The sequence below is a fragment of the Dryobates pubescens genome, chromosome 14, assembly GCF_014839835.1.
Source record: "Dryobates pubescens isolate bDryPub1 chromosome 14, bDryPub1.pri, whole genome shotgun sequence".
NCBI classification, from domain to species: Eukaryota; Metazoa; Chordata; class Aves; order Piciformes; family Picidae; genus Dryobates; species Dryobates pubescens.
Window position 1 is genome coordinate 3687212 of NC_071625.1, and position 22867 is coordinate 3710078.

Here is a 22867-nt window from a genome sequence, read left to right on the forward strand (position 1 = left end):
CCTCTCATTCCCTCTCCTTTTTCAAGGAGAGCAGTCTTCAGTCTTGACTGGTGCAGCTCCTTTGCCCTGTGCAGAGTTGGAGCAGTGCCTTGCCTGTAGATGTTGTGTTTGGGGAGACTGGTGGAGCCCTGCAGACTTCTCCTCCAAGCTGTAGTTCTGCTTCCCACTCCCTCCGTCCACGGGAGGCTTCGTTCCCAACCCTCCGGCGCTGAAGTTCCAGTTTCTTCCTACCCAGTCCGATGCTGACAGCCCCGAAAGGCAGTGCTGCATCCTGGAGTGAAGCTTTGTTGCTGCACAGTGCTGTCCTCCTCATTGCAGAGGGCTTTTACCACTGAATTTAAACTGCAAAGAAAAGGACTCTCTGGTTTCCTTCTTTCCCTAAGCCTCCTGTGTGCCCTGCCCTGAAGCTGCCGCTCGGGGGGCTCAGAGGTCCAGCCTGCCCTCTGCATTTTCCTCCTGCAGTCTCTGCATTGTTTAGCCAAATGAATCCCAACAAGTTAGTGAAAACTCGACTCCCCAGCTGCCAGAGAGATGCTGTGTGGTGGTGGCTCCAGACCTGGGCAAAGGAGAAGGGTCTGGCTTTGTAAAGCTGACGAAATGTTGCTGCGCTCTTCCGTTTCCTGTGAGCCGAGACAAGATCCAAACCCCACGTTTGTGCCAAAGCCTGTGACAAGCAGCCCTCTTGCTGGCAAACAAGGAGCTTTATGTATGAACAGTGTGCTTGTAGAGTCAGAAAATAGCTGCTGGCCCTTGCTAGTGTTGAGCTGGGAGAGGGGTTTGACAAGCTGTAAATACAGGTATTTTATTTTTTTGTACATTTTTAAGAAGGGAGAAAAAAATGAAATAAATAAATATTCCTATGTATGAGAGAGCCTCATCCTCCTCTGTGCCCCTACTGCATAGCAGGGCTTGGGTTCCTGCTGCTGAGCCCAGAGAGCAGCTTGTCAGCCAGAAGAAAGCAGGATTGCATCGTGCCAAGGCAACAAGAGCAGGGTCTGAGAGGGAACGGCCAGAGCGGGGCTCCAGTGCCTGCTCTGCTCAGCAGAGGGACAGCAGTGGCTTCAGCAAGAGCTTTGCCATCGTCTCTCCCCTAAGAGCCCTAGAGAGAAGCCTTTGATGAGCAGACAGTGAGGTGGACTGAGGACTGCACAGCTGTGCCCAGAGAGTGGTGATCAGCAGCGTGAAGCCTGGCTGAAGGCCAGTGAGCAGCAGTGTGCCCCAGGGGGCTGTGCTCAGTGTGTTCGCTGCTGCCCTGGGTGGTGGTGTGGGGCAGGGTGTGCCCTCAGCAGGTGGCACCAAGCTGGGAGATACACCAGAGGGTCACACTGCCATCCAAAGGAGCCTCAGCAGACTGGGAAATGGAGCCACAGGAAGAGCTTCATGAAGTTCCTCAGAAGGAAATGCTCAGCCCTGTGCTGCCCTCCCTTTGCTGCTGGAACCCGCTCCATGTCCTCTCGCCCCGTGGCCACTGCAACCGCTGCAGGAGAAGCTGCATTAGCAGTGGGGAGCCCAGCTGGCTGCACCCTGCCAGCACAGCACCCATGCACAGCTTCAGCCCTCCAAAGGGGCTGCCTGGCTGCTGCCCCTTTGCCCTCAGGGGTGAGCAGGCTGGAGGCCGTGAGGGCAGCAGGCAAGGGCTGCTCTGGGGTTTGCTCAGCAGGCAGTGGGGCTGTGGCTTCAAGGCTGCAGTGTGAAGGGAAGGACAGTGCACACCACAGCTGGCTGCAGCAGGATCTTTATTAGTAGGGAAGAACATTCAGGGGATTTCAGGAGGGGAGTTTGGACCATTGGTACCCACCACACACTGGTTGTCATCAGGGGTGTTCAAGGTTACATATTTATAGAAGAGAACAAAATAAGTCATATTGAGGTGCAATCAGTAATTCCAGTATGAAAAAGCACCATGTCACCAAACAGTTTACAATACAAAAAGTCTCCAAAAATCTAACATTTAAAAACAATATTTGTTCAACAGTGAGAACAATACAGTAAATAAAAAACCCCAAACGACTCCTCACTTCCCTTCACACAACACTGCTCGTGTTTGGCACTGGAAGAAGCTATCACAAATGAGCCTTTTGACCACACAAAGCTGGTGGTGAGTGTCTGCACAGCGAGGGAGGACATGCTTTGGAAGTCAGTCCCTTGTCAGGTGCAGCTCGAGCTGCTGTCTGCAGTGAAAAGGGAAGAACTGAAAGGACAAACCACCTCCTGAGCTGCAGCAGGGCTCCTCTGCTGGCCCTGCACACAGGCTGGAGGATGCCTCTCTCAGACTCAATCCCTTCGGCCCTGCCTTAGAGGCTGAATCCAAGCTCCTCCTCCTCCAAACCCAGCAAGAAGCGCAGAGCTAAGCCCCCCAAATGGTCCTGTCTTGTAGGGGCTGACCTCAAGTTCTTGCTGTATTAAGCACCCCAAGAAGATTCTGAGCCCAGACTTGCCTCTCAGGCTCTTTTCCTCACGTCTCCAAATGTATTTCATTTTTCACTCAACTTTCTCAAGTGGTCTCAAAATGTGAGCCCCTCAGTTCTGTCCTGCTGTTGTCAGCAGCCCCAAGGAACACTGGATGTGCAGGTGAGCTAAGTGACAAGGAAGCCTGTGATAAGGGGCCAGGGGGGTGCCCTGGCTTGGGGGACCCTCCTCCCAGGTGTCCTCCTTGGGCTGGGACTGACACGGCGTGGAATAGGGAAGCTTGAGTCTGAGAGAGGGAAAGACAAAACCCCAGACTCTTCAGGAAGAATTCAGCTCAAACCTGCCTCCTGTTAAACCAAGAGAGCAGGGCCTGTGCCCCTGGTGAGACAGCAGTGCCCATGTACAGCTGTGGCAGCGCCGGAGCAGGCCGGCCGCGGGAGCATGCAGTCCTTGGTGCTATCTCTAGAGCTTGAGCAGTAACAAAAACAACTGGAAAATCATCTTAAATAGCATTTACATCTTACATCAGAGATGCCACTAGGAAAACACAACAATATCACATGGAATTAGCACAGCCTTCAAAATGCAAACCAGTGCTGCTGAGCCTGCCCCATGCTGCTTATCCTGGGTGCAGAGGAGAGCCTGGGCAGCTCCGGCCAGGAGAGTCCTAAGGAAGGACCTGGTTTGTCTGAGCACCTCTGCGAGCACCTCATCCACACACGGGGGCTTTGCTCTGGCACTAGGAGTTCAGGAAGGGTCCTACCTGGGGGTCACTAGCAGGGGAGTGGTGTGCATGCTGGGGGGCACAAAACACAGACACAACCCTCCACCCAGTTCCCCATCTCCTCTGGTGGCCGCCTCAGCTGCTTCCATCTCACCAGGCAGGTTCGGTGCCTCACCCTGGGTACCTGCTCCCAAAGCAGGCAGCAGCGCAGCACCAAGTCCTGGCAGCTACCCTCAGTCCTCTTGAAGGCAGCTGACCTCTTTTTTGTGGGCTTTGCCAGGCTGAGAACTGGCTGCAGTCTCAGAATGCCACCAGAGAAGCCTGCAACAGAACTGGGGTGGGGAGGGGAATGAACACATCACAACAACTACAGGCAGGATACTCACAGCTCCAGACAGCCGTCAGAAAGCTATGCAGAGCCAGTCACAGGCATCCCTCTGCTTTCTAAGTTGTGAAAGTCTTCCCTGGGATATGTAGGTTTGCTTACAAAGCATTCATCTTGAGAGGTATGGAGTTTGGCCAGGACACAGGAGGTGCTGAACCCCGTGCTGCTGCAGTCAGGCTGCCTCTGGTAGCCTGTGCAAAGTTAGATCTGGTGTCTGCGCTGCGATGGAGGAACAGGCTGAGGGAACAGAGGTAAGGAAGCTCTCCCTGTGGAATGCTCATGGACTTCAATGGGAACTGGACATTTGGATCCATTCAGCCTTTGCTGATTTATTAACATCTACAGCATCAAAAATACCTGCCCCAAAGTACACACACACCTGTCACTATTTCCTGCTGCGTGCATCACGTCCTGCACTCAGGCATGAAGTGTTTCTGCCAAACGAGGCCAGCGTTGCTCACCTCAGGTTCCAGAGCACAAGGGATCTGAATGCAGAAATATTAACTGCAAGGCTGCTCAGATGGAACTGAAGTGAGCAAGTGGAAGAGATCAGCATATTGAAATGAGGCTCAACCTGTCTCCATACAGCAGCTGTGCAGACACAATTAATCCCTAATGTAATTAAGCACTTCATTTTCAGCAGGCAGGGCGAGCCTGCGGCGCTGCTGGCTGCTCAGGCAGCTCTGCCCTTGGGCCCGTTTGGGGCTTCTGCTAGCACATGAGCTGCATGACCAACAGGGCTGCATCTGAGAGGATCCAGAATATGTAAATCACAGCTAAAGCATGAATGAGAGAATTAAACACAAATGAGCAAGGAAACGTGGAGTGCAGAGCGTTCCCATGGCTAGCAGAGCACAGCGTCTTCAGTAAGCTTCTGTAGGGCCTTATCAGAGTGAAACTCTGGGTTTCTTTCTCATTTTTCTCCCAGATACTAATGAAAACTATTTGGTTGCCCTGGAAATGGGAATGAGCCAGTGGCAGGAAATAAAGAGGTGGTCGTGGGGAGAATCTGTGAGCTCTCCCCTGCAAACAACTGCAGAGGAGCCATTAATCTTCCGCCTGAGTGCAGCCAATTAACAGCACAAATGAAGCTTAGGATTTAAGAGGATTTTCTCAGGTGGGTTTGCTAATCACCTGTTTGGGGGGGGGGACATGAGGCCAGCCCTGAATATTCCTGCAACCTCTGTCCCCAGAGGAGGGAAGAGAAAACCAGAGGTCACCCCCCCACACACACACACGTGTTACTGGCAGGTGGCAGGGAGAGTTTCTGCCTGACGTGGCTGCACCAAAATGATCCTTGGCCCGCAGCATCTGGGTGCTCCAGGCAGCGCTGGGGTGCCATGTGCTGAATGGTGACACACTGGAAGATGCTGCTCCTGCCTGGAAGAAACCAGCTCTCTGTGGAATAAAGTGTGGGAATGGAGAGCAAGCCCTGGTCAGGGTCAGCCTGTAGTGCATCAACGAACACCACAAGGAGAACCACAGGGCTCAGCCTGCTCCGCAAAGGTTTCATCCTGCCAGCCCTGAATGGTAGCACACAGGGAGGGCAGAGGAACCACATCAGAAACTGTTCCACCTCCATTCATCAAGCCTGGCTTCTCCAGGTGTCAGGGGCTGGTGGTGTCATCCATTCACACAGAGGGTAGGGATGGGAAGGGGCAGGTGGGCACACAACCTTGGAAAGCTGAGCACCCTGACCGCCGGCCCTGGGGAGCTGAGAACATCTTTGGTCAGTGCAAGAGGAGCAAATCCAAGCCATCTCAGCTGCATGGTGAGTAAACAATATGGAGAGGGTGGCTGTTGTGTGCCTCGAGGTCTGGGAAGCACCCAGCTGGCTGAACAACCTCAGATGAGCAATTCTGTGTGGTGGGACTCAGAGCTCCCAGCCTCAGCAAGTGCTTGATATGGGACCGAAGCAGCCCAGGAGTTCCCAGGCAGCAGGATGGCACAGGGGAGCTGTTCTGTGCTGACTGTTGCTAAGGGGGTTTCACCCTGTGAGTTCAGGCCCTGATCTAAGGGCAGAGATGTCTCTCACAGCTTTCCATCTCACTACAGCCCAAACTGGGTTTGGGGCCTCCTCTGTTGTGCATTGGTCAGCATTTTCCACAGAATAGCTTGATGCTAGCTGCACACGGTAAAGTGGCACTGGCAACCTGTGGGAGCAGTGAGGAAATCAAATCTGTACATTGCAAGAAGCCCCTCACATCTGGCCTTCCCCACTGCCACTAGGTAAGAAATGGAGAGTGTGTCTGAAAAGGTTCCTGCCTGAACCAGTGAAAATCCCCTCCTCGAAACAGCTGCTTGGTGCAAAGGGATTTGGAAGCAGCAGCAGCAGAAGCCAGGCTAGAATAGAGGGAGCTGCTGAGACACCCCTGGTAGCCAGGAACGGTTCCTGCAAGGCATGAGGAGCTTGGCTTTGCATCTGACCTGCTGGTCTCGTGCTCTGAACCTCAGAGGCACCTAACAGCTTCTGCAGCCCCTCAGGGATGATCCTGATTTCTGGTGTCCCTGTTTTCCATGCTGGTTTACAAACCCTGCTGCTTTTTGGGTCTGTGTGCTTAAAGACAGCTCTTCTCACCTTCTCCAGCCTGACAAACCTCATCTGAGCTTTAAGAGTCAAAGGGAGCTTCTTGTCCACCACAAGTGGGAAGAAAGCTCCTGCAGGCAATGCTTTGTCCTCGGTTACACTTAGGAAATGCCTTATGCCCCTCCTGAGAGCTGACATTCAGCTCCTAACTGGGGCATGACAAACATCTCTGTTCCATCTACATAAAAGCAGAGTTACTCTGCTCCTGCAGCTGCATGAAGGGATTTAAAGGTGTCTTGCCAGCACCTCTGACTGAAGTAGCAGGCAGAGCTGCTCAGCCAGAAGGTGCCATGTCTGGCCCAGGCTCAGAGCACCTCTCACCAGGATTCTGACACACCACTGCTTTGTATCTTATCTGCACACTCAGCAGGGAACTCTGCATGCAGCTCTGAGCAGTGCTTGGCTGCTGTTTGCCATGTTTCTGTGCATTTCTAGGCACAAGCTCTGCCCACAGTACCCAGGGACCTGACTTCCACCACTACACAAGGTCCCACCCAGTCAGACACAGAGCAAAGGACACATCCAAGTGCTTGTGCAAAGGGCAGGTGAAATATTCTTCTCCACCAGCCTTGCACCACTTAAACTCTTGAGGCTAAGGACCACCTCACCAGGAAGCTGAGGGAGCACCATGAGAAAGACAAAAGCAGGTGCTGGCGCAGTGGGTGCTGAGGAGATCTTGCCCAGCCTTCCTCTCCACTGGTTTTACTTGGTGCTTGTGCACTTAGGCATCAAAAGGAAACTCTTTTGAAGGAGACTTCCTTTGTCCTGCTCCTGCTACACTGCTGTCATGTTGCAGTGTTGCTAACCAAAAAAGAGGAAGAAAAAGAGAAAGAGAGAGTTGTTTTCAAAGAAGGGAGAGCTCAAAGAGTTCATTCTGACACAAGGGATTCCCTTCCCACAGCCACGTGTCCCCAGCGGCCTGCCAGTTGTCACCGTGTCCCCTGGTTCACATGGACCGAGAGAGGCACGGCCATGGCCATGCTCTCATCTCAGCTTAGTCTGTGGATTAGGGCTCAACATCAAGTTACCACAGGTCAGCAAGTTTCCATGAGTCAGCTAAGCCGAGATCCCTGCCCCTGTGTGCGCTTCTAGCCCGCAGCAGATGCAAGGTGAAGCGACTTAGCCTGGTCTGCAGGGAAAGAAAGTTCAGCTAAGCTGCATTATTGCACATTTGCCATGGCTGGAGAGAGCACAGGCTGAAAGGTCTCGGGGCTCAGTCTCCAGGGACAGCTACTAAACCATGGGGACTTGGCCATGTGCGACCACTTCTTGTGCTGGTGTGCAATACTTCTGTACATAGAAGTCATCCAGCTGTGGAAGTCAGATGCTTCTGCCTCACTGTTTTAAGCAGCAGTGCCTGGAGATGGTGAGAGTTGTGCTTTGTAACAGAGAACAATACAGCACAAAATGCCCCAAGCAGGTAAAAACCCTGCAGACTCCTACCAACAGCAAGAGGAACAGCACAGCATCTTCTACCTCAGGAACATCCACTACTGTCAACTCACAGGGCTTCAAACCCTCTTGAGACACAGACCTTTCTCCGGTCCCTCTCAAACCCTAAGTGCTCACAAAACCACAGGCATGCTGGGTTTACAAAGGTTGTGTTCCCTTTTCCCCTGTCAGAGCACCCTAACCCAGAACCAGGCTGCTGCTGGTCACACCTCTTGCATCCTCTGGCTTCACATCCTCTGGGAAACTGACTGGGAATGCTGGATAAATGGGAGCAGCATTTGCCATGCACTCAGTCTGCACGCAGGATGTTCTCATCTGCACAACAGGTGAGTGAAGCTTTCCTCTTTCACATGCAGCTGATACTGGAGCACACACTAAAGCTGAGAGATGATGTGAAATACCCTCTGCTGCCTGCCATCCTTCCTGGACAGAAGTACTGCTGATTGTCTTGTGCTGTTCTATGCAGGACAGGTCAGTTTGTCTTCTGCAAATGCCAGCATCAGCAAAGCAGAAAATCCCAGCCCAAGGTGCAGCAGCACACCACTGCTGGCCCGAGGTCTGCAGATGCTCCTATCACAACTTCAGCTAGGGATCTCTTTTAAGTACACTCAGAGGCAGAGAAAGGAAGGGATAGTTAATAATTGAAAAGAATTCCTATTAACAGGGGTAGGCAGGTAAAAGAATAACCTCAGCAAACTGCAAAAGCTGAGAGAATCATCTGACCTCCAGCTCCATCCTCTGCAGCTGCAGACTGAGCCTTACTCTCCCAGATTCGGTGAGCTGAGGCAGGAACTGCCTGGGGCCACCTTGCAGGTTGTGTTTTCCAACGTGTGTTGTGCAGTGTCAATGTGTGAAGCAAGCCTGCTCCCAAAGCCCCAGAACTACACAGCAAAAGCAGAGAGGCTATGCTGTAGGTCAGAAATATTTTGTACAGACCAAAGGAGATGGATTTCAGTCACTTAAATAAAAGTCAGTGGTTTAAAAAACTTCCATTCATGTGCAACTGCTTCCACATTTTAGGGAGAAGATGAGAAGGCACCCAAGTTGACCTTCTGTAGGTAGCTCTGGGCTGCTCTGATTTGGGTGCCTGCACTGAGCTGTCAGGTTAGAAGTTCAGCCGGGTTCCTCCAGCATCACCTGGTCCTGCCCATGCAGCAGTGGTGGTGCAGCACCCCAGGAGCAGCTGGGGCGGGGGGACTGGTTCCTATCTGACCGAGGGGCTGCTGATCAGTGCACATCCAGTGACCTTCCTGCAGCAATCCTCAGCAGCCTGGCCAGGCTCACAGAATCACAGTATCAGAGGATGTTGGGGGTTGGAAGGGACCTCCAGAGATCATCGAGTCCAGCCCCCCTGCCAGAGCAGGACCACCCTGCTGAAAAACAGCCTTCAAAGCACTCAAAAGGGAAGATGACTTTGAATCCACGAGGCGGTGGATACAGCAGAGAGGGCCAGAACCTCTCCAGGTAAAGCAGAAGATGACCCCGAAGAAGGTAGCACAAACTCTCCTTCAAAGGGCACATCGAGAGAGGATCAGGGAGGAAGCCATGGGGAACATTCCCATCCACCAGAAGAAGAACTGGTGCTGAGTTTGCCAGTGATGCTCCCAACAGCTACTGAAAGCTGTGTCTGTGGTTGGGCCTCTTGTGCTTTCTCCTTTCCCCACACACCTCTCTGCTGGGTACTTTGATCAACAGAGTGGGAATATGCCAGCAGCTGCTTTTCCGTGACTGCGGGAGACAAAGGTGTGTGCCTGAAGACGTTCATCGAGTGCAATTAGCCACTCAGAGTAATTTTAGTACAACTGATTAGCAATGCTGTTTTCAGCTGGTTTTTATTGTATTTGAATATGCTCTGCACTTCACACCTGGCAAAGCAAATGGCAAGGAAAAATCTGCCCAGGACTTTTTCTCTCAGCGAGCGTTCAACAAAAACATTATTCATACTCAACTACTTGTTCATCACTTCTAATTAGTACTTAGCTCATCACTGCCTGCAAAGCAGACTTCTTTTCTGCAGTTTATTTTAAATTAAGGCTACTGGGGATTAGCATCTACAAGGTCACTTGACAAAAACCCCAACTCTGCCTGTCAGGCAGAGGTTAACAAGCTCACCGGTTCCCAGCGCTGTGCTCTGCCCACACGGGTACCTCTCCAGCAGGCTCAGGGAGCAGACTTTAGCTAATGACAGATTAATGCCAATTTAGTCAGCATAATGCCTCCTGTCACTAAAGCATTTCCATGCCTCCTGTCACTAAAGCTTTTCCATTGCAGCAGCACTTGTAAAGTCCCTGTGAAACCCCAGGGCTGTGCGAGAGCTTTGCATGCAGCAGCAGCACCGACCAAAGGATACAGTTTGGCAGCAGCGAATTTCCCACCTCCTGCCTCTGGGCAAAAAGATAAACATTCAACATTTCTCTCAAGAGCTGATCTTGTCTTGCTTTTAATTTTTCTTTTATATATATATATATATATATATATATAAATATTCCACAGAGTGTACCATTTCCTCATGGCAGTACAGAATGGTTCAAACGTTGCTAAAAACCGATGAAATAGAAATCCCACAACTGTATGTTTAAAACAAGTTTGGATGACAGCCTTCCACTAAGAGCAGGCCCAGAAACTCCATGAGCTACGTGGAGCTAGCCCAAAACAGCCCCAAACTTTGTACTGTGCAAGAGCATTCGGACAGCAGAAGTGCCTCGGGGGAGCTGCTTGCAGGCGTCCACGGGTTCCTCACGTGAGCGCCCACTCTCCTCAGCAGAAACTGCTTTGTTACTGACCTGAAATTGCCACATTCAACAAGGATCCCCCTTAAAGTCATTGTCCACACCTGGTTTTCCATATCTTCTGTCTGCCTTTGCTGGCCCCAAATGGCAAGAGGAGCTGTCAGCCGTGCGTTCGGGGGTCAGGAGTGCAACGCGCTGAGCTTTCAGGCACAGCCAGGAGGGAGCAGCCGCCGTGAACCTAGCCCAAACCATTCACCTTTGTCTGATCCCTTCTGCTTCACCACCTGCAAAAGGTTCACAGCATTGAAACAAGGAGGCATAGGAGCAGGGGTGCACTGCTTGCACCCCCCCACACGTTTTGCACTTCATACTTCTTCCCAGTCCTGTCTTTGACCTGAACTGGTGCCTTCTGGACAGCAGAGCAAGTCCCGGGTGAATCCTGCCCTACTCATCACAGCCCCTTTGCTTCCACCTCTATGACACTTCCAGCTCCTGCAGGTGAATACTTAGCTACCGCAGCAGCAACCTGAAGTCTGTCAGTGTCTTGCTGCCCAGGGTTTTGTTGCTGGTTTACTGCATCTCAGCGTGTCCTTTCCGCACCAGACGTGTTAAAAGAAAACAAAACCACCCCTGGAAGGAAACCTTTAAAAACAATGCTAACACCACAACATCTGCTGAAAACCAGCACTGCCCTGCCCTGCCCTGCCCTGCTCTGCACAACCCGGTAAGAGCAACTCAGCATTCTCAGAATTAATCCACAACAAAAGAAGCTATAAGATGCCACAAACGAAGGCATAATTGGCCATACAGAGGCAACACTACCATGAATGTTGTTTGGCAAGGAAAAACAAAACAAAACAAAACAAAACAAAACAAAACAAAACCAAAAAACCCCAAAACAAAACCAAATCAACAAAGCAGATACAGAATTCATCCCAAGAAGGGGCTCAGAACTGCCCGGCGCTGCTGGGGTCACACTGCAGGAGTCGCACTATGGAGGGGTCGCTCTTGGCGCCGCGGATGAACTCTTCCAGAGAGAGTTTGCCTGGAAAAGAAACCTTTGCTTAGCAGGTGTGGTGGCCTGCAGCAGACCTGCCAAGCCTCTGCACAAGCACGGTGGAAGGGAAGCTGGGGGGAGCCCAAAGAAAATGCCTGGTGCGGTGGTTTTAGGCTATGCCTTTAAAATTCCCTTACAGGTTTGGAGCAGGAAAATATAAACAACTCCCTCTTGGGGGTAAAAAGGAAAAGTGAAGATTATTCTGAGCCAATTCAGTGGAGGAATATCTGTTAGAAAATTGGCTGTACCAAACCAATTCTTTCTCTTTTCTGAGCTCTTCTCTGCTTGCTTTGCTTGGGAGAGATTAACCTGCTCGTCGGCTGGCCTTGGCTTGGCTGCGTTGGCAACTCCACCACCTCCCTGGGCAGCCTGTTCCAGTGCCTGACCACTCTTGCAGGACAGAAATTCTTCCTCATGTCCAACCTAAACCTGCCCTGGTGCAGCCTGAGGCCATTCCCTCTTGTTCTGGCACTACCTGTGAGAAGAGGCCAGCACCAACCTCTCCACAGGCAGCTGTAGAGAGCAGTGAGGACTCCCCTCAGCCTCCTCTTCCTCAAACTCAACAGCCCCAGCTCCTGCAGCTGCTCCTCATGAGATTTATCCTCCAGACCCTTCTCCAGCTTTGCTGCCCTGCTCTGCACTCCCTCCAGCTGGTGCTGAGGTTGTTTAGTTAAGTCCAACCCGTGTTTTTCTCTCTTTGACCAGGGGGAGGAGGGACAGTGGAACAGCTTCCCTGGTCTCTGACCCAGGGGATTTTTGTGTTGTTTGTGAACTGTAAATCCCTGCATCACATTGTAACTCCTGTGTGTTTTGTACATAATCATTGCATGCCATTGTAGAGAGTAGTTTTGCTTGTAAATACAGCTTCCATTTGCTTCTAACCCAGTTGGTCTGGCAAAGTTAATGCTGGGGGGGGGGGAGGGGGGAATCTCAACCCACCACACCTGGTAAAGCAACCTGGCAAGGTAAAGCCTTGCCCGTCCTCATGCCCCGCTGGCTGTGGACGGTGGTGGCATCGCCTGGGTGGCTGAAGGAAGAGTGGTAGGTTTGAGGAGTCACCCCACGTGGGCAGCACACCCCAGCCACCCAGCACAGAGGCAGAGGCAGCTGCCCTGGTGCCTGCAGGGTGCCTACCGTCACGGTTGGTGTCCATCTGGCGGAAGATCTTCTCTGTCCTCTTCTCTGGTGTCGACTCATCTTCTGGCATCTTCATTACAGAAGACACCATCTTATAGATTGCCTGTGTGATATGAGAGGAGCACAGGGCTGGTAAGAAGCACAGTATCTGGAGGCAGGGTTATGATTAGCTCCTGGTGACAAAAAAGGAGGCAAAAAATATCCCAGGAACACGGTCTGGGATGTGCTGCCTGGATGCTGAAGGGAGTCAGGTGGCATCAGTACATGCAGCTGCCCTCTTCAGTGGGACACTCACCTATGGAAGACTGTGTTCCCTTATTTAGTCATGGTCAGACACAGCCTATGTTTGCACCCAGTTTACACCCTTATGAAAAGGATGAATTCACCACTTGTGCAGCACTTTGGGCACTGGAAGTTTCTGCTGCCCAAGGGAACAGTAAGACCAGCACGGTCCTGCTCTGCTCTGCAATGTGCCTCTGTGCTTCGGCCACCTGGGCTCTGCCCCTTACCCTGTCTTTGCTTCCCCCTCATCTCCTTTCTCTCCTCCCTTGGTCAGCATCCTGCCCAGAGGGTGGGCAGTGACTGCCTGCCTGTGTTTGCCGTGGCTTGACCACCAAGGAGCTGCCTTTGCCTCGGGGCTGGTGTGCTTGGAGCCCCATTCACTGTTTGTTCCACAGAAAGCAGATGCTCTGGCCCCACATGGCACTGGTCCCACCCAGATCTATTCCCTTAGTCTCACATGAGGCAATGCTCCTTTCAAACCAAAGATGAGTAGGTGTCTCTGAACTGGTTCTGCAAACCTTGCCTGCACATGTGAGGATGCAGTACCAGTAAACAAGAGGGCTTTGGGTTAGACATCTTTACAGTGCCACACAGCTGTGAGAACAGCAGCAGCCAGAGGGCTGCAGGCTGATGGCCTCCTGGTCATTTGCAGAGACAGCACTCACCAGTGCTGCCCTGCTCTGACCAGCTTCTGCCGCTTCCCACAGCAGCTGGCTGGCCTTTGGCTGACCAGTGCTGCATGGGCAGTCACTTTGCTCTCCACCTCAGGTCTGTAGATGTAGATCCCTTCCAAATCCTTGTTTCTCCCCAGCAGTTGATAACTTGGTGCAGATGTGATTGCTTTAGCTCTTTGCTCTCCGTTTCCTTCTGCTCTGGGAGTGGGTCCTTGCTGCCAGTCCAGGATGGCTGACTGGAACTCCCCTCTTTCCTCTTCCCATTCATGATGGTTCTCTGCCTAGCACACTCCCATCATCAGGACCAGGGTCCCCATCAGCTGGCTCCAGGAGCATAACAGCATTGACTGACCAGCTGGAGGGTGCTGCTAAACTCACAGACATTCTACCCTCAAGACTAGGGAACACCTCCTTCCTTGGCCATCTTGCTGGTTTCTCCTCTGCCAGCAGCTCTCCTTTCATGTCTCCTGGCCTTTAAATAACTTCAAGACTTACACTCTGAGAAAGACATTGGTCTGGTTAATTAATTATTCATCTCTTAGTGGTCTGCTGGAGGGTCCCAGCCCCATGGTAAGGCTGTCTTTGGACCCCAGTAGTGGGGAACAGAGCATAAACAGCTGCTGCCTCAGTGGAAAAGTGGTGAGTGCCATTTTAATCATCATCACCATCATCTGCACTCTGGAAGTGCCCAAAGGCTCCCAAAAGAAGGGTGCCAGGGATCCTGCCCACACAACCATGATCATGTGATAACCAGGAGGACAGTAGAAAGAACAAACATGCAAGCAGCATGATCACAGGGACAAGGGAGCTGAGGGAAGGAGGCAACAGGGGAAGGAAAAAGCAAAGGAGAGGGTGGACAGCAAGGATTTCCACCTCCCTTGTCCTTGTTGGCATGCAAGGCTTGCAGGAGCCAGCGAGAGATGATGCTTATAAACCTGCCAGTGTGGAAGTGTCTTAAGCAGTCTTTTGTCTAGTGTAGGAAGAGAGGTGGAGGGGTCACTCCCCCACTCTGCATGAGAAGATGGCAAGGCAGAGAATCCGCATTCAACGTGTGGGAGGCAGGCCCTGGCCAGGAGTGCAGGTGTGTCTGACCCCCACCAAAGTAACCATAGTAAGGATATGCAGATCTTTAGGACAAAAAAAGAGCACTTCAGGATGACTTCATCCTGCAGGGTCCTTTTCACAGAGGCGTGTGAAGGGAATAGGAGATGAAGATATTCTAGGAGAGCCAGATGGGAATAACATAGCAGCGCTCCTGCCGTGCTGAAAATGGTTACTCTGCACAGATTCTTATGTCCTCACTCAGGAGTTCAGGGGGAAGTTTTCCCCAAGTAAAAGCCAGCTAAAGCTGATTAAAAATCCTGAGCCTGGCCCTGCATGAACACAGAGCAGCTACACAGAGCTCTTCCCCGCTTGGTTGAAACGGCAGGCTCCGAAAGGAGCTGCTTTGGTGTGGTACTAACATGGGGCTGGGCTGCACCAGCCCCGGGCTGCAGCCTGGGACTGAAAGGCTGCAGGGACTCCACTTCACATGGGGTGCAGCTCCTTGGCCTCACAGCACTTGGGCTGAAAGCCATTGGTGGCATTCAGAAGGAGAAGGTTCAGAGGCCGTTATCTATCAGCAGCCATCTAGGTCAGGGCAGCTTTTGCAGGTGGACTTCTGGCAGGAGAGCTTCCAACTCCCTGGTATCCCTAAAGGCCACGAAGAAATGGCTCCTCCAGAGCCCTGTGTGCATCACTCCTTGGCCCATTTTGCTCCCAGCTGCTGGCTGCCATTGCTCTGTGTGGGCCAGAGACCTTGGTGGGGGCTGCAGTTTCCTGCTATACTTAGCAAAGTGTCAACGAGCTTCTCATGCTGATGGCAGCAATGACAGCACACATTTCCAGTCAGTCCTTTTTACTCTGTTGAAATAAATGTTGACAGCTAAAACCAGAGACACACCAGCTTCTGTCTCTTCTGGGCTTACAAGTGAGAGAGCCCAGCAGGTGAAACCTGCGTGCTGTGCTTGTGTTAGACTGAAAGGATTACTCTCAGCTCGCAGCTCAGTACTCCTAGGATGCCTTAGGACTCCATGTGGTCAAAAATGTACCCTTAGAACAAGGTTTTCATCTCTTATTTGAGCTTTTACAAGAGGTTCTCACCAAATAATGTTCCATTTCAGCAAGGGGAACGAAGATGAATCTTCTAGCTGCTTTGCAGCTGTTTTCTGAGTGGTCTGGGATATTCAGATTGTTGGCAAACACATGGGAGATGTGAAAAGCATTCCTAGAGCAGGAGAATCTGAGAGGATCTAAGGTGAAGTCAGTCACAAGGGCAGGCTCTGAAGCATCTTCCCACAGTACTATGCAGATGTGCTGTGCCTGGTAGGTGTAGCAGTGCCCCACGGACCTTCTTCCATCAGGCACTGCAACTCTCAGACCACCACTGAAGTGCTTCAGGTTATGTGATCCTCCAAAGTGTGCAGCCAGCTCCGTGGGGATGGCTCAGGTGTGCCTCTAAGCACAGCTTTTTGCAGACTGGCCTAGGGGAAGAGTTCATGGGCAGGGGTGGTGAGCCTGTGACAGGCTGTGGGTGGTCAACAGCACTATGGGAGATGGAGCTTACAGGAATGCAGAGCTTTGGTCCTCCACCCTACTGCTCTGCAGAGAAATTGCAGTGCAGGTTGGTGGAGGCCCCATCCTTGGATGCATTCAAGGTCAGACTCGATGGGGCTGTGAGCAACCTGATGGAGTTAACGATGTCCCTGCTCACTGCATGGTGACCTCCAAGGGTCCCTTCCAACCCAATGCATTCTGTGATTTCTGTGGTTCTAAAACAGGCTTCAGAAAGCTGTTAGGAACCATTCACACTCATCTGCCTGGCACCTGGCCAGTTCCTGAGGCTTCTGTGGGACATGAGCCATCTCAACCAGGAGCTCTGCTTTGCCAGTGCTGCTGCAGCTGCTGCCACAAGCAGCTTCTTGCAATGCTCAGCAGGAGTGCAAGGCCTGCACTGCCTGCAGCACTGTTAGGTGAGGGCAGAGCATGAGAGAGGAAATGCAGGTAACCATCAGCGTGGCAGTGAAAAGAACTGCTGAGAGGGGGCACAAAGAGCAGCAGAGTGAAACAGAAGCCAAACACCTCTTGTCCCTGTGCTGTTTAAGATACAGTGATGCCACAGCAACAGGGGCAGCCTTCTTCTGGGAAATGGAGACTTCCAGGCTGGTGGTGCTCATTTAGTGTTCAGCCTGCTGTGCTGTCTCATGCAAATATCCCACTGAGAACAACAAACTCCTGCTCTGCCTGCATGCAAATGTGTGCCAGGCTTGTAATGGGCTCCTCTGGGACAGGCATCAGAGAGAGAGAGAACAGAGTTCTGCTTTTCACTGTCAGAAAGATTGTGATGGCTGAGGAAGATTTTTGGTGCAGAATCCTGTCTTCCCATGTTAAAACCAGATGACCTTTTGTGAATGAAAATGATAGTTCTTAGAGGTTATGCTTTTGTTTGGGTTTTATAAAGTCATAGAATCATAGAATCAGCAAGCTTGGGAACGACCTCAGAGATCATCAAGTCCAACCTATTACCTAATACCTAACACCTCCTGACTACTAAACCATGGCTCCAAGTGGCACATCCAATCCTTTTGTGAACACCTCCAGGGATGATGATTCCACCACCTCCCTGGGCAGCACATTCCAGTGGCCAATTCCTCTTTCTGGGAAGAACTTTCTCCTCTAGTGATTAGAACTCTCTCTAACACTCTGCAAGAAGAAACCTCTCCAAAAAGTAAGAAAATGTGCTCTTCTACTTCAGTGTCATGTATCTACCATGCACATTTGCAGAGCCTGAGTAGCCAAGCCTATCCCAGCAGTGGAAGCTAGGGGTGACCAGGGGAATACAGGCACACCACCGGTGCTGTAAAACCCTGGGAAACAGGCTGAGAGCTCCAAGCACACTGCCTGATGGGAAGCTCCCTCACAGAAAGGGCTGAGGGACCACTGATGGTCCACAGTGCAGGCATGGCTGTGGCTCAGGCTTGTTAGGCTCTTCTGTCCTTGGCCCACTTTTGTGCCATCCCTCAGAATGTGAGGTGAGAGCAGACAGCACCACAGAGTTGAGTTTCAAGTGAGGTCTGAAAAGAGGAGAGAGCCAAACAAGCCCCATGAGGAGAGGCTGAGGGAGCTGGGGTTGCTTAGCCTGGAGAAGAGAAGGTTCAGATGAGACCTTATTGGTCTCCACAACTACCTGAAGGGAGGTTGTAGCCAGGTGGGGGTTGGTCTCTTCTCCCAGGCAACCAGCCCCAGAACAAGAGGACACAGTCTCAAGCTGTGCCAGGGGAGGTTTAGGCTGGATGTTAGGAAGAAGTTCTTCCCAGAAAGAGAGATTGGCCACTGGAATGTGCTGCCCAGGGAGGTGGTGGAGTCACCATCACTGGAGGGGTTTGAGACAAGACTGGGTGAGGCACTTAGTGCCATGGTTTAGTTGATGAGATGGTGCTGGGTGATAGGTTGGACTTGATGATCTCAAAGGTGTTTTCCAACATGGTTAATTCTATTCTATTCTATTCTATTCTATTCTATTCTATTCTATTCTATTCTATTCTATTCTATTCCATTCCATTCCATTCCATTCCATTCCATTCCATTCCATTCCATTCCATTCCATTCTCTTCTCCCAAGAAGTATAGTGGGAGGGCTGGAGAGCCAGGCTGAGGGCTGCATGAGGTCCAAGTGCTACCCTGGCTTGGATGTGCAAACTGGCAAGGTGCTGTCCTACACTGACTCCTAAGCTGCAGTTTCATTTGGTTATCATCCTGGTTGTAAAGTATTATGCTCCAGTTTGGTACCAACAGGGCTGTGAAGAGGGGGAAGAACATTTCTGTCTCTCTAATGATGCTGCTGAGCAGCTCTGCAGCAATGGGGAGAAGCTGCTGCTTTTGCTGGACCTCGCTTGGCTCGCTGCGGAGGTTCTGGGCGCTGCTATTTCCATCAAATTTGACAGGCACACATCTGTGGCATTATTCTCCCTGTCTGCAAGTCTTCTGGTCTGAGGGGTTTGTGCTGCTGCTCAGCACTGAGGGCTTCCCAGGCTACTGGACAACAGCATGTGGTCCTGGGGTGCCTGGGGTGTCTTCCCCTGAGGAGGAGGCGCTTGCTTGGGTTTGGCTCCTTGTGTTTGCTTTGTGCTCTGTTACTTCTTTGGGGACTCTCTTTGTTTTCTCATGAGGAGAAATACAGCTACAAAACCAACAATCGACAGCCTGTTTGTCCTACCCAGAGGACAGAAAGATTTGTAAGGAGCAGAGTATCTTCTAATGCAAATATTCCACGCAGCTCATGGTGGCACAGAGACAGGGAGGGAGATCTCTGTGTCTGAAGGCAGTCCTGATCTTTAGCTGAGATACAGGAATACAAACCAGAGGCAGTGAAGCACAACAACCCTGCACTGACAGCTGAGCTCTGTATCTGGTCTTGTTGAAGCAGAGTAAGTGCTGCTGTTAGCTACCAGCTGTTTGGAGGACATGAGAATAGCCCTGTAGAGAGACAAGGGCACCACGCATTAGGCTGGCTCCAGCCAGGCAGTTTGCCATCACAGCCTGTAATTTGTGTGCATTCCTCTCCCTTGGTTTCCAGCACAAATATAAGCCTGAATAATACAGCACATAGCTAGCACTTCAGCATTTCCAGGCAGAGAACTGATCTTGCTAACAGCCTTTCCTTCCCCCTCCCCCCCTGCCCTGTTTTCAAGCAGTGCTGCACTATACAGCTCCAAGCTATGTAAATACAGCAGCACATCGAAAAGGGTTCAGAGCCATCAGAAGAGTGATGTGCCTCAAGGGTAAAAACATGTCAGAGGAAGCTGAAGGGAGGTGGGACTCCCACTAACGCCACGAGAAAATGCATCCTAAGAAGCTGTGTGTGGAATCATTGTCTACCCAGAGAAGGCTTGTTTGTACTGGCAGCTTCATGTGAAGGCAGCTGGTGTGACACGAGGGCTGCAGACCTCGCTGCAATTAAGCAGACAGACACCTTTCAAAGATGTCAGCTGGTTCTTCACGCCAGCATCATTTCAAAGGAGATGGATTTCTTACTGTGGAGGAGCTGATGGTCACAGAATCACAGAATTTCAGGGGCTGGAAGGGACCTCAAAAGCTCGTCCAGTCCACCCCCCCTGTCAGAGCAGGAGCACCTACACCAGATTACACAGGAATGCATCCCAGGTGGGTTTTGAGTATCTCCAGAGAGGGAGACTCCACAGCCTCCCTGGGCAGCCTGTTCCAGGGCTCTGTCACCCTCCTCGAAGGTCTCTTCCAAACTGGTCTATTCTATTCTATTCTATTCTATTCTATTCTATTCTATTCTATTCTATTCTATTCTATTCACATATACATGAAACTTCCTGTGCCTCAGCTTCCACCCATTGCCCCTTGTGCTGGCACTGGGCACCAGTGAGCAGAGCCTGGCTCCAGCCTCTCAGCACTCACCCTTTACATGTTTATAACCATTGATGAGGTCACCTCTCAGTCTCCTCTTCTCCAAGCTAAAGAGCCCTCAGCTCCCTCAGTCTCTCCTCATATGGAAGATGTTCCACTCCCTTCACCATCCTCGTGGCTCTGCACCACGAAGAGGTCTCTTCCAACCTGTTTGATTCTGTGATTCTATGGCTCTGAGCAACCTGATCTAGTGTGAGGAGCTCCTGCCCATGGCAGGGGGGTTGGAACTGGATGATCCTCGAGGTCCCTTCCAACCCTCACAATTCTATGGTTTTTCTGGTTGGACTCGATGATCTTAAGGTCTTTTCCAAGCAGGCAATTCTGTGCATGATCCTGGGCAGGAAGCCTTCCTTCTTAAAAGTACACTGCCTGGTCGATCTCAGGCACTTACTTGGTATGATTGCAATTAATTGTAATTAATTGTCAGTGGTTTCCCAGAGGACAGAGCCTCATTTAGCAGCCGGTTGCTTGCTGCGCTCTAGCCCAAGGGAAGTCCCAAGGGAGAACTTCCCACGCAGCACACAGCCCAGGGAAAATTTGCAACAGATATCAAAAGCTGCACTTTGAACTGTGACACTTCCTTTCTTTTTCTTCCCAAATGAAGTCACATCTCACATCCAAGCAGTTACACACAGGACCAAGATCATCAGCCCCCCAAATGCTCTCCGCTCAGCGCCGGGCGGCAGCGCTGCTTCACTGACTCACTTGGGAGGAGGAACCACAGAGTGTTAGGGGGCTGGAAGGGGCCTCGAGAGATCATCCAGTCCACCCCCCCCTGCCAAAGCAGGATCACCTATACAGAATAGAATTATAGAATTGTTAGGGTTGGGAGGGACCTCAAGGATCATTCAGCTGCAAGCTCTTGCCACAGGCAGGGACATCTTACACTAGATCAGGTTGCTCACAGCCACCTCCAGCCTGGCTGCAAAACCTCCAGGGATGAGGCTTCCACCACCTCCCTGGGCAACCTGTGCCAGTCTCTCACCACCCTCATGGGGAAGAACTTCTTCCTAACATCCAGTCTGAATCTACTCATTTCTATTTCTGTTCCATTCCCCCTAGTCCTGTCACTCCCTGACACCCTCAAAAGTCTCTCCCCAGCTGTCTTTTAGCCCCCTTCAGATACTGGAAGGCCACAAAGAGGTCTCCTCACAGCGTTCTCTTCTCTCTGTATCTCTAGATACAGAATTAACCAGGTTGGAAAAGACCTTTGAGATCATCAGGTCCAACTCATCACCCAACACCATCTAATCAACTAAACCATGGCACCAAGTGCCTCATCCAGTCTCTTTTTAAACACCTCCAGTGAAGGGGACTCCACCACCTCCCTGGGCAGCACATCCCAATGGCCAATCTTTCTTTCTGGGAAGAATTTCTTCCTAACATCCAGCATCAAACTCCCCTATACCAGGTCCCACAGGAACTCATCCAGGCAGGTCTTGAACATAGAATCATAGTATCATAGAATCACAGAATCAATAAGGTTGGAAAAGACCTCAGAGATCATCAAGTCCAAACTAATACCTAACACCTCATGTCTAACTAAACCATGGCTCCAAGTGCCACATCCAATCCTTTTGTGAACACCTCCAGGGATGGGGACTCTGCCACCTCCCTGGGCAGCACATTCCAATGGCCAATTACTCTTTCTGGGAAGAACTTTCTCCTCACCTCCAGCCTAAACCTCCTCTGGCACAGCTTGAGACTGTGTCCTCTTGTTCTGGGGCTGGTTACCTGGGAGAAGAGACCAACCCCCACCTGGCTACAACCTCCCTTCAGGGAGTTGTAGAGAGCAATGAGGTCTCCCCTGAGCCTCTTCTTCTGCAGGCTAAGCAACCCCAGCTCCCTCAGCCTCTCCTCACAGGGCTGTGCTCCAGACCCCTCCCCAGCCTCGTTGCCCTTCTCTGGATACATTCAAGTGTCTCAATGTCCTTCTTAAATTGAGAGGCCCAGAACTGGACCTAGTAGTCAATGTGTGGCCTAAGCAGTGCTGAGTGCAGGGGCAGAGAGGGAGGCTCCGGCACCCGCCCTGGCCCCGGGGGTGCGGCGGGGGGCAGCACGTACCTGCACGATTTCCAGCATCTCGGACTTACTGATGTAGCCATTGCCGTCCAGGTCGTACATGCTGAAGGCCCACTTCAGCTTCTGCTCCAGTTTGCCCCTGGAGGTGACGCTGAGGGCGATGATGAACTCTCTGAAGTCTATCGTGCCGTCGCCGTTGGCGTCGAAGGTGCGGAAGACGTGCTCCGCGAACTTGGAAGCGTCCCCGTAAGGGAAAAAGTTCCCGTAGATTTTTTTAAACTCCTCCATGGACAAGTGCCCGCTGGGACAGTCTCTGAGGAAGCCTTTGTACCACTCCTGGATCTCGTGCTCTGTAAAGTCTGTGCTTTCCAGCAAGTCTTGCATGACTTCGGGGCGTAGTTTGCTGTTCTGCTTGCCCATTGTTCGTGTCAGAATGTTACCTGCAGGGGGAAAGGAACAAGCCTTGTGAGTTCACAGCATCACAGCATCACAGGAGGTTAGGCTTTGGATGGGACCTCCAGAGGTCATCCAGTCATCATAGTATCATAGTATCAGGCAGGGTTGGAAGGGACCACAAGGATCATGTAGTTCCAACCCCCCCTGCCATGGGCAGGGACACCTCACACTAGAACAGGCTGGCCAGAGCCTCGTCCAGCCTGGGCTTAAACACAGCCCAACTCCCCTGCCAGAGCAGGACCAATCCAGCACAGGTCACACAGGAATGCATCCAGATGGGTCTTGAGAGTCTCCAGAGCAGGAGACTCCACAACCTCCCTGGGCAGCCTGCTCCAGTGCTCTGTGACTCTCACAGTGAAGAAGTTCCTCCTCATGTTGAGGTGGAACCTCCTGTGCTGGAGTTTATATCCATTGCCCCTTGTCCTATCCCAGGGTGCAGCTCAGCAGAGTCTGTCCCCTGCCTCCTGACCCCCAGCCCTC

General features: G+C 51.6%; 1 protein-coding gene across 2 annotated transcripts; it reads right to left on the minus strand.

The window, feature by feature from the left end:
- Positions 1-1724: 1724 nt before the first annotated feature.
- On the minus strand, positions 1725-22366 carry NCALD (neurocalcin delta). Of its 2 annotated transcripts, XM_054167130.1 has the most exons (4): positions 21974-22366; positions 12478-12583; positions 11212-11331; positions 1725-3755 (listed from the first exon to the last, which is right to left on the minus strand). In XM_054167130.1, exons 1-3 carry the CDS (start codon positions 22349-22351, stop codon positions 11234-11236), a joined length of 582 nt encoding a protein of 193 aa, XP_054023105.1. In that variant the 5' UTR covers positions 22352-22366; the 3' UTR covers positions 1725-3755; positions 11212-11233. The 2 variants fall into 2 exon arrangements, with proteins under 2 accessions (XP_054023105.1, XP_009896459.1); XM_009898157.2 differs by lacking the exon at positions 1725-3755 and having other exon boundaries at positions 8972-11331.
- Positions 22367-22867: the final 501 nt, after the last annotated feature.

What these genes read in the sequence shown, in the direction of transcription:
- NCALD (XM_054167130.1), bottom strand. Translation starts at nt 22,351, where the DNA reads ATGGGCAAGCAGAACAGCAAACTACGCCCCGAAGTCATGCAAGACTTG. An exon ending in AGATGCTGGAAATCGTGCAG is followed by an intron (nt 12,584 to 21,973) that starts GTACGTGCTGCC and finishes CATATCACACAG; the next exon opens with GCAATCTATAAGATGGTGTC. An exon ending in GATGGACACCAACCGTGACG is followed by an intron (nt 11,332 to 12,477) that starts GTAGGCACCCTG and finishes TTTCTTTTCCAG; the next exon opens with GCAAACTCTCTCTGGAAGAG.